The sequence below is a fragment of the Podarcis erhardii genome (genome assembly GCF_964252035.2).
Source record: "Podarcis erhardii genome assembly, chromosome: 13".
NCBI classification, from domain to species: domain Eukaryota; kingdom Metazoa; phylum Chordata; class Lepidosauria; order Squamata; family Lacertidae; genus Podarcis; species Podarcis erhardii.
Window position 1 is genome coordinate 50,538,561 of NC_138502.1, and position 11,625 is coordinate 50,550,185.

At 47.9% G+C, this 11,625-nt stretch overlaps 1 protein-coding gene across 2 annotated transcripts in view; it reads right to left on the reverse strand.

Annotated features, from left to right (window-relative positions):
* The window catches only part of AHRR (aryl hydrocarbon receptor repressor), a 50,079-nt gene extending 39,492 nt beyond the window's left edge, over positions 1-10,587 (reverse strand). Inside the window, exons 1-2 of one of the 2 annotated variants that reach the window (XM_081836291.1) lie at positions 10,583-10,587; positions 1,427-1,492 (exon numbers count right to left, since the gene is read on the reverse strand). In XM_081836291.1, coding sequence (XP_081692417.1) covers positions 1,427-1,488 — 62 coding nt within the window. In that variant the 5' untranslated portion in view covers positions 1,489-1,492; positions 10,583-10,587. Of the gene's footprint in view, positions 1-1,421; positions 1,493-10,582 lie in introns of those variants that run through there. The other variant, XM_081836292.1, reaches the window with a different exon arrangement.
* Positions 10,588-11,625: the final 1,038 nt, after the last annotated feature.

Here is an 11,625-nt window from a genome sequence, read left to right on the forward strand (position 1 = left end):
AGAGCAGGGCTTAGGTTTCTGCTGCACTGCCACTTTGAAAAGATACATCCTCCATCAGCCTGGGACAACATTGTCCCAGTTCAGATCAGGGCAGCTCAGTCAGGAGAGTATGAGACTCTTAATCTCAGAGTTGTGGGTTCGAGCCCCATGTTGGGCGAAAGATTGTTGCATTGCAGGGGCTTGGACTAAAATCCTTGTGGACTGAAATATACTCAGAGTATTGTTCTAGGACCAATCAGACTGCTGCCTTTCGGATCCTATTCGACTCAGTACATAACATGGACCCTTCCAACTCTCTACAATTCGATGATTTTATGGAAGAAGGACATATTAGGCCACAAATATGTCTAAATATTTGGACCCTTCGTTGTTTCTCGACAGAACTCGCCGGGTTCTTATGAGAGACAGCAGGGAAGAAAGAGAGCTGGCTGGCACCATCAGCTTGTTGGAGAAAGGTAGCAATATAAATGGGTTAAATAAAATAATAATAATAATAAAATAATAATAATAAAATAATAATAATAATAATAATAATAATAACAACAATAATAATTTATTTATTTATACCCCGCCCATCTGGCTGGGTTTCCCCAGCCACTCTGGGTGGCTTCCAACAAAATATTAAAATACAATAGTCCGTCAAACATTAAAAGCTTCCCTAAACAGGGCTGCCTTCAGATGTCTTTTACAAGTCTGGTAGTTTTTTTCTCTTTGACATCTGGTGGGAGGGCGTTCCACAGGGAGGGTGCCACTACTGAGAAGGCCCTCTGCCTGGTTCCCTGTAACTTGGCTTCTCGCAGCAAGGGAACTGCCAGAAGGCTCTCGGCGCTGGACCTCAGTGTCCGGGCAAAACGATGGAGGTGGAGATGCTCCTTCAGGTATACGGGACCAAGGCAGTTTAGGGCTTTAAAGGTCAGCACCAACATTTTTAATTGTGCTCGGAAACATACTGGGAGCCAATGTAGGTCTTTGAAGACCAGTGTTATGTGGTCTTGGCGGCCGCTCCCAGTCATCAGTCTAGCTGCCACATTCTGGATTAGTTGTAGTTTCTGGGTCACCTTTAAAGGTAGCCCCACGTACAGCACATTGCAATAGTCCAAGCGGGAGATAACTAGAGCATGCACCACTCTGGCGAGACAGTCCACGGGCAGGGAGGGTCTCAGCCTGCGTACCAGATAGAGCTGGTAGACAGCTGCCCTGGACACAGAATTGACCTGTGCCTCCATGGACAGCTGTGAGTCCAGGATGACTCCCAGGCTGCGCACCTGGTCCTTCAGGGGCACAGTTGCCCCATTCAGGACCAGGGAGTCCTCTACACCTGCCCGCCTCCTGTCTCCCAAAAGCAATAAAGGTAAGTCTTATGTCAAAGGCTTATTGTGAGAAGAATAAAATAGAATAAATTGACTGGATGGGATAAATACTTAACTGTTTCTGGATGGGTTTTCGTCTTTTCCTCCCAGCATACAGACATTCTCCTGGTGGAATCATTGTCCTAGGATGGAAGATGAAAACATATCCTTTTACATTCAGGTAAAGTAATGTTCTTCCTAAGATATGCAATTATAAAGAAGCAAATTGCTAATTAAGTTGCTAACAGGTGTTAGCTGATTTCCTAATTAATACTGCATATAACATTAATATATATAAAAAATAATTTATCCTGTATAGAATGGATTTTTCATAAAGCATAAATTTTTGCACTCAGTATCATCCAAAATCTGAGAAAATTCTATTAAAGGTCTAACAGCCTATATTTCTGTACGTTATTTCCAAAGTTCCTCTCTTCTAGCATAGAAAGAGACCACACGTTTGGTACCGTAAGTTAAAAATGGTTTAAAAAAGGAGACACCCACAGAGCAGGAAGCTGTTGGGAGAAAAATTGGGTCATATTGGGTCAATCACATTTTAAAACGTTTTTTTTTTTTTTTTGGTTTTTGGGGTGCTATTGGGTTGTTGTTTTCATTTTTATTAGGTATACAGTGGTACCTCGGAATGCAAACGGGATCCATTCCGGAGCCCCATTCGCATCCTGAATAGAACGTAAGACGCGTCTGCGCGGGACATGTTTTGCTGCTTCCGCGCATGCACATGATGTCATTTTGACCATCTGCGCATGCGCAAATGGCGAAACCCGGAAGTAATGCGCTCCGTTACATCCGGGTCACCGCGGAGCGCAACCCGAAAATACTTATCCTGAAGCATATTTATCCCAAGGTATGACTGTACAGTCATACCTTGGGTTACAGAAGCTTCAGGTTGTGTTTTTTCGGGTTACGGATGCACCGAAACCTGAAAGTACCAGAACGGGTTACTCCTGGGTTTCGGCAGTCACACATGCGCAAAAGCGCCAAATCGCAACCCGCGCGTGGGAACATGCAGCGCTGCGGGTTGCGAATGTGCTTCCCGCACAGATCACATTCGCAACCCAACCTCCACTGTATTGTGGTTTTATATCTTGATTTTATTCTGTGAACTGCCCTGAGACCCCCGGGTATAGGGCAGTATATAAATTTAATAAACAACAACAACAGCACCTCTTCCTCCTATGGATGTACAACCATCCTCCGCTGCCTCCAAGGTAAGCTGCATCCCTCCCCAGAATGTGGAAGAAGCTCTCTTTGTTCTGAGACTGGGACTTCAGAGCCACTGAGGTACAGCACCACGGGACAGATGCTGCTGCAGGGGCTTCCTGGTTTGGCCAGCAGCGGAACATATGCCTGCGCTGCCCAGGATGGGTGTGCTCTCGGGGGGGGGGGCAGGACACGGAGGGTGCCCTCCCAGGTGCGGGATAGCCGCTCGGGTGCATGGAGCTCCCAAGCCTCCCCCAGTTGCGTGTCAAGATCCCCAAGCCACCCCCTAAATAAATCACAATTCACACAAAATTTTTGTTTAAGGTTTTTGGCATAATTTTGGCCACAACTTTATTAAAATACATAATGTGAGTGGTTACTTAGGCATTGGTTGCGACTATCTGACCCCGCACGGGGACAGAACTGACTTCCGGATTCCAGCGAAAGCCAGTAAGGGAAAACAATATTGGGGAGAGAATCGGGCTGGGCACCGTACCATCACCCCTCCCCACTTGCTCCCAGGGGCTTGCACGGCCCTAGCCCCTCGCTGGGGATACGGACAAATGTATGGCAAACCCCTGGATTCCTTTAACGGAATTCCCTCGCAGCAGCAGCTTTGGAGGGGCAGGTACAGCCAACCCTTACCCCTCCACCAACCAAATTTTAACCAATGCCTAACCGCAACCTTACAAGTTGCGACGATTTGCTACGCAGTAGGCAAAAACCAAATGGCACCGGCCAATCTGCCAAATGGACAAAATTCCTACCAGGCCCCTGCCCCCAAGAGCAGACGACCCCATGACAGGCATAGCAAGGTCAAACGCAACAGCCCTAAATTAGGGAGGGTGGGTGGGCAATCCGATGCACGCAGCGAAAGAGACTGAAAATAGCTGTGTGCCAAGTATATATAACCTTCGGGCCAACCCTCAAAATGGTAGCATCAAAATCTCCCCAACAACCCAAATTGGCCCAATCACAGTCACGGCCATCCAAACGGTCCCGCCCAGCAACCAAGGGGGGTGTCTTGTTAGACCCCACCGCAACATGGGCCCCCCCTGAAGGAGAACACGCTCTGTCAAAACGAAGGGGGAAGGGGGCAACATCTCCCCCCTCCCCTGGCGGCTCAGGGTAGGCTTGGGAGTCACCCCTTTCAGCGAAGACACCCGGGGAGGTCCGCCCCCACTGCCCCCCCTTCCTCCGCCCCGGGGTTCGGCAACAGCAAAGCTGTGAGGGGGTGCTGCTGGGTTGCTACCTGACCATTGTAATTAAGGACTTCCGGACTGATACCAGTGGAAATAGGATTTATTCCACTAAATCCAGAACATCCAAAGATATTAAAACAGCGCCGGTTGTTTGTTTGTTTTTTTTTGTTTTTTGAGACTGCGTATGTAAAATCCTAGTGGAAATTACAGAGGCTGAAAGCATGGGGTGGATATAGCAAGTTGAGGTCAATCCTGGGCTTAACTTGTTTTTTAATTTATATCAGACTTCTATGGTCCATTATGTCTTCCCAGTTTATTTCTTTATGCCAAATCAAACTCCTTAAATGTCTGTTCAACACTTGACCTTCAGCTTCTGTTATTCTCTCTAGGAAGCACCAGTCGTAGAATTGTGGAGTTGGAAGGGACCACGAGGGTCATCTAGTCCAACCCGCTGCAATGCAGGAATCTTTTGCCCAACATGGGACTTGAACCCGTGAGATTAAGAGTCTCATGTGGCTTGATAATAACACATCATGCTAGGCACCCCCACTTCACATTCTTTTAACATATAATCAGAAACAAGCCTTGTTGAATTTAGTGGGAATCATTTCCTGGTAATTATGGGTAGCCTTGCAGGAAAAGGAGGAAATCAATCAGAAACTCTGGAAACTATAAAAATGAAGCTGTTCCAAGGGGTGGGGTTGGGAGCAGAGCCCCCCCCCCCCGTTTTTAAAAAGCAGCACTAAAAGCATTCTAAATCAAATAAAAGCAAGAAATAGGAGCATATATACAAGTCCTATTTAGGCACCCTGTTTTTATGTGCAGTGAAAATCCTGTGAAGGAGGATTCTCACTCCAGCCCATCATCTTCTTTGACACCCCCCCCCCAGCCCTCCATGAGCTGGAGGGCAAATTTCTTAACTGATCAGCCTCTTGGATCTCCGGGATCTCGAAATCTAATATAATCAAGGTTCTTAAACCAGGCAGCTCCCTGTTTTAGGTGGCTTGGGTGAAATAAGATAATTTAACACCAAAAATAATCCATGTTCCATACCAGATGAGCCTACCCCAGGGAGACAACTGAGGGTTGGGGGCACTGAGGCAGCACCTCGGAGGAAGATCTTAATAGTCAAGAAATTTAGTGTGAGAAAATAGGTTCCAGCCATGCGGGAAATTTTCCAGTGCTTCATTTTTCCATGGAAAACTGTTCATTTCATTAGGAATGATGAACAGATGCCAATCACAAATAAGTATTAAGCAAGTTTTGAAGTGTTTAGCTTTGTTGGCTAAAAGAATGCTAAATAAACCTGCTAAATAAAATAAAATAAACATGCTAAATTAGATTACTGTCCAAGATGCCAGAAATTTTTCTGATGCTAACTGAAAATTTCCCAGGGCAAATTACCTTAATTTGTCGTCCTTGACAATGACAAGGCGTGAATTGCCATGTAGTATTTCAGCAGCTCCACACTGGGTCACTGTCATCATCAAGCTATCCACTACGGCCCCAAGAAATTATAGATTCAGGAAATGTGAAAGCCTCTTTCAGCATAATGGTTGTGAAAACAGCCTAACTACGCCACACTATCAAGAAGTGTTGGGTGAGGAGGAATGAGATGGCATCACAAATGAAAAATTATATTGTTTTTGTATTTTAGCATTTTTTATATTGTGTACACTCGATCAAGCACAAAACTTAAGTTATATTTTAAACACGTTATATTTTTGTAAGCTGAGCTCTATACCTACGTACAAAGACCAACATATAATTTGACATTTTGAGCAGCCATCCCAATACAATATTTCATTTTTGAGCGTGTGGGGGGTGTGTGTGTCCAGAAACATGCTAGAAAGCAGGTGCAGCATTTGGGATAAAAAATGCGCTCACACATCCAAATCCATATAAATATGGAACAGCGTGCACAAAAATGTAACTCAGAAATTAATCCCTATTCTCATTTTTAAGTGCAAGTATTTCCTCTTTTTTCTGGAAGATTTATGCAACTGCAGTCGTGGTGCCGAAAGCCACCGAATAAACATAATCACACCATGACATCACTTTAAGAAGTATCGGACAGTAAAATGAAGAAGCCTTCTGCCCAGCAAAAATGCCGTATCAGTAACTTGTCTGAAAAACAGTTTGCCTGCCACGGCTGAACTTCCTCTCTTAAGGCGCAGCCCCAGAGGAATGTGGGAGATGCCCTTTCCTGGCTCAGTGGGAGAACATCTGATTTGTGGGCAGAAGGTCCCAGGTTAGGCCCCCACCATCTCCAGGAAGGGCAGGGAATGACTCCTGTCTGAAGCCCTGGGGAGCCACTGGCAGTCAGCGTAGACAATCCTGAGCAAGATGGACCAAAGTTATAATCCACTATAATCTTTCTGTATTTCCTGTCCAAGGTGCACTCTCAAGCAGGCCCAGAAGACCTGCCTTTGCATCCCACACAAATGGAATGCCTGGACTGCCATTCCTTTCTGGGTGGGATTTAATCACATACTGACAACTTTAAAAGGTAAAGGGAACCCTGACCATTAGGTCCATTCGTGGCCGACTCTGGGGTTGCGGCGCTCATCTCGCTTTACTTGCCGAAGGAGCCGGCGTACAGCTTCTGGGTCATGTGGCCAGCATGACTAAGCCGCTTCTGGTGAACCAGAGCACGGAAACGCCGTTTACCTTCCCGCCGGAGTGGTACCTAGTTATCTACTTGCACTTTGACATGCTTTTGAACTGCTAGGTTGGCAGGAGCAGGGACCGAGCAACGGGAGCTCACCCCGTCACCAGGATTCGAACCGCCGACCTTCTGATCGGCAAACCCTACGCTCTGTGATTTAGACCACAGCACCACCCGTGTCCTGACAACTTTAGGATCCACAAAGATCAGGTATTTTGTGATAAGGACACCATCAAGGCAGTGCACTAGAACATGTGGGGTTACACTCAGAGGCACCATTGTCTAACCTCCCCAGAAACAGACCAGAACTATCAATAAGAAGGTTATCTAGTAAAAAAGTGACTCTCTACATCACACCACAGAATTTTCACAATGCAGAGGGGTTCCAGGCACAAAGTCAATGTGATTAGGACTCCCTGAAGATTAGAAGTTTGGAAACCACAGTAAAAGATGATGGACTACTTTCACCGACAATATTAATTTGGTGACTTCATTTTAATCATATTTCAATTGGAATTTTCTGTAGGATGAGTGTGAATGGCACTGCTGCAAACTTAGTTGTGTCCATCTCATTAGAAGAAATGTTTAAGGCAATTTTCAAAATGCATACACTATTTACTCAAGAGAAATCTTACACAGCTTCAAAGTTAGCTTAAAATTAGCCCATTGAAGTATATAAGTTCACTTAGCTAGCAGTTTAAAAGGTCCGTCAATCGTCTAAGAGCCTGACTCACAGTTAAGTGTACTTGGATTTAATTTAATTCTGTCTGCTAATCAAAGCACTCATATGGAATTATAACTAAAATTATTTTAAATTAATTTATTAGTAAAGTATTTAAGGAATCCGTTCCAGACCCGTGGAAGTCAGCAAACTTGAGGAACTCCTTTGTGTGGTTCTAAATGAAAGCTAAATTCTCGTAGGATAGAGAGCATTTGTGGGCTGTAGCCCTGGGTCCAGGAAGTAGGTAAACTGTTCTGGAGTGGGTAACCCCCCACACAATGGGACACAATCCAGGGTGCTCTAGATTCTAAGCTGCCACTGAAGGCTTCTGAGGCCTCCATGGTAAAAAGGTCAAGGGACCCCTCACCATTAGATCCAGTCGTGACCGACTCTGGGGTTGTGGCGCTCATCTCGCTTTATTGGCCAAGGGAGCTGGCGTACAGCTTCCGGGTCATGTGGCCAGCATGACTAAGCCGCTTCTGGAGAACCAGAGCAGCGCATGGAAACGTCATTTACCTTCCCGCCGGAGCGGTACCTATTTATCTACTTGCACTTTGATGTGCTTTCGAACTGCTAGGTGGGCAGGAGCAGGGACTGAGCAACAGGAGCTCACCCCGTCGCGGGGATTCGAACCGCCAACCTTCTGATCGGCAAGTCCTAGGCTCTGTGGTTTAACCCACAGCGCCACCCGCGTCCATGGTAGAATTGCCTATATCCACTATGGGCGTTTCATGCTTTAATAACCAGGACCAGCACAAGACATTTTGGTACCTGAGGCAAACCACCAAATGCTTCCCTCCCCACCAGGAAAGAAGGGGATCTACATCAGGAACGGGGCGGGGGGGGGTAGGGTAATTTTCTACACCGGGAACAAGGGTGGGAGGAGACCAGCAGCGCCTCTATTGGCCAAGAGCTGGCAATGGATGGGGACAGTGTAAACCAGGAGTAGGCAAACTAAGGCCCAGGGGCTGGATCCGGCCCAAGCGCCTTCTCAATCTGGCCCGCGGATGGTCCAGGAATCAGCATGTTTTTCCATGAGTAGAATGTGTGCTTTTATTTAAAATGCATCTCTGGGTTATTTGTGGGGCATAGGAATTCCTTCATTTTTTCCTTCAAAATATAGTCCGGCCCCCCACAAGGTCAGAGGGACGGTGGACTGGCCCCCTGCTGAAAAAGTTTGCTGACCCCTGGTGTAAACAAACAAATAAACAAGCAAAACGTAACTGGATTATGTAAATATAACTGCAACTCTGTGCTCAGGCAGAGCCATGGCTATGGCTGCGTGGGGGGGGGGGTGTATCCAGGCTTTTTGCCCTGGGTGAAGCTTCCAGAGGGGGCCATTGAGGCTCCCAGCCTGTGCGTGTGTGTGCACAAATGTGCGTGGGGGGGGGTTGACAAACCAGCTCTGTGACCCGGGTGGTTTCACCCCTGGCTCAGATACTGTGGAATTTAGGTAAAGGTACCCCTGCCCGTACGGGCCAGTCTTGCTAGACTCTAGGGTTGTGCGCTCATCTCACTCTAGAGGCCGGGAGCCAGCGCTGTCCACGGACACTTCCGGGTCACGTGGCCAGCGTGACAAAGCTGCATCTGGTGAGCCAGCACAGCACACGGAACGCCGTTTACCTTCCCGCTGGTAAGCGGTCCCTATTTATCTACTTGCACCCAGGGGTGCTTTCGAACTGCTAGGTGGGCAGGCGCTGGGACCGAGCAACGGGAGCGCACCCCGCCACGGGGATTCGAACCACCGACCATGCGATCGGCAAGTCCTAGGCGCTGAGGTTTTACCCACAGCACCACCCGAATTTACTTACACTGTGGAATTTACTTCTGAGTAAATATGGATAACATTTACCTGGCTAGCGTCCTGAGTTTCAGATAATTAGTTTAGTCTTAGTTTGAAGCAGAAGGAACTTAGAATCAGAATGCAACACTTTTTATTTGCCCTAATAACCTTTTACTAGTTTACACCCCCCCCCCTCTTGAAAGTTACCTACTCAGGCTATTGCACCATATTTTATAAAGTTGTGCAAATAGCAGGGAGCATCCTATAAAGACATTTTCTCTTCTCTCAATCTTTTCCGGCCATGATCCCGAACAATAATCTGCAATATTACATACTCACTAGAGTAGAGCGAAAGAGAGCACACACAATGAGAAGAGTAAAAGAAGCGGTAAAAAAGGCAATGAGACACATAAGCAAAGAATCATAGCTGCCAACTCTTAATTTCTAAAATGAGAGATGTTTTGGGGTTTAGAACCCTTGTTCTGAAGCTCAGATATGTATGTCACTGGGGAACGAAAGGCACTTTGCATATTCTCAGAGTCTCTCTTAACCTACATGTTAGCCAACTAGCATTAAAAGCAGTTTCCAAATAAGAATAAACTTCACCAATATACAAATATGTTTCGAAACAAATATTACTACTGTGTCTTTTTTTTTTTTAATAATTTTTATTGGGTTTTTACATTTTATAACAACAAACACACACACAAAGACAAAGACACACAAATACAATTACATACCCTAATTTTCTTTACCCACTTTCATTGACTTCCCCCCACCCCCTCCTCTTACATCCCAGTTCCAATAATTAATTCAGCAAGTTCTTACCTAACCTCTTAAACATATTCAAGAAATTATTTTTTAAAAAAATTAAAAATATTACTACTGTGTCTCGCACTATCCATGCTGACCAGAAACGAACCGATTTAAAATAAGACCGGGAAACAAGTCCTGTTTTATAATTTGAAATTCCAGTTAACAAATATTTTTAGTTTGTTGGGGGAGACAAGGGGTTTTGAAGGGTGAACTCGACTGCAACTCAAATCCTGCCTAGTAGCAGATCGGGTTGCCGGATAAGAGACCCAGGACGGATCCTGCACCTCGGAGAACGGCGCAGAAAGAAGTCCTCCGCCACTTCTATCCGTCTGCCATCACTACAGCAGAATGGTGGTGGGGAAAGTTGCTGCACCAGCCATTCTACCCTACTAAAGGTTCACCAGTCCTACTAAGATCGGAGGAACTTACTCCCAGGTAGTAAGTGCGCAGAAATAACTCTTGGGAAAAGCTGTCCATTCTGCAACAGGGACACAGCAGCTCTTCTCAGCAAACAGCAGTGGGTGGAGGGCGAAGCGCCCACCGAGCCCAATCCTGCTTGCTGAGCTGCGAAAGCCCGCGTTTGCTTTCTATAGTCCAGAGACACCTGTCCAATAAAGCAGGCTTCCCAAAAACCCAAACCGCTCCGGGTTAGCAAATCTGCGGGGTTGTTTTTTTAGTAGCCAACAGAAAGCTGTTGCAAAGCCAGCAAGTGAAGGGAGGGAGACCCGGCCTCTTGCACCCTGGGGGGGGGGGGAATATTGCGCCGGGGATTCCTCGCCCCCTCTGCAAACCCCCAGCCCCCCGAGCTGCTTCTAGACTCACCGCACTTGGCAGCAGCCCCGGCGATGCCCGGCTCGCCTCCGCGGGACTGGGCAGCCCAGGCTGGAGCACGGAGCTTTCGCCGCCTCTTCCGCGCCTGGCGGGGCCGGCGCAGCGCAGGAGCGGGAGGGCGAGCGGAGCCTCCCTGCGATCAGAGCGGCTGCTTCGCACGCGATCTTGTCGTCCCGCCCGCTGCGGCGACGCGCAGGCGGCATCGGAGGGCGCGCAAGAGCCGGGCTGGGAAGCGCCAGCGCTTCGGCCGCCGCGGGACTGCTCCGTCGGGCTCGGGATCAGTGGCGTAGCGCGGGTTGTCAGCACCCGGGGCAAGGCAAGTAATTTGCGCCCCCTAACCCGTGGATTTGCGCCCCCTAAACCGTGGATTTGCGCCCCCTAACCCGTGGATTTGCACCCCCTAACCCATGGATCTCTGCCCCCTAACCCGTGGATTTGCACCCCCTAACCCATGGATCTGTGCCCCCTAACCCGTGGATTTGCACCCCCTAACCCATGGATCTGTGCCCCCTAACCCGTGGATTTGCACCCCCTAACCCGTGGATTTGTGCCCCCTAACCCGTGGATTTGCACCCCCTAACCCATGGATTTGCGCCCCCTAACCTGTGGATTTGCACCCCCTAACCCGTGGATTTGCACCCCCTAACCATGGATTTGCGCCCCCTAACCCGTGGATTTATGCCCCGTAAACCGTGGATTTGCGCCCCCTAACCCGTGGATTTACGCCCCTAACCCGTGGATTTGCGCCCTCTAACCCGTGGATTTATGCCCCGTAAACCGTGGATTTGCGCCCCTAACCTGTGGATTTGCGCCCCCTAACCCGTGGATTTACGCCCCCTAACCCGTGGATTTATGCCTCGTAAACCGTGGATTTGCGCCCCCTAACCCGTGGATTTATGCCTCGTAAACCGTGGATTTACGCCCCCTAACCTGTGGATTTATGCCTCGTAAACCATGGATTTGCGCCCCCTAACCCGTGGATTTGCGCCCCCTAACCCGTGGATTTACGCCCCCTAACCCGTGGATTTATGCCC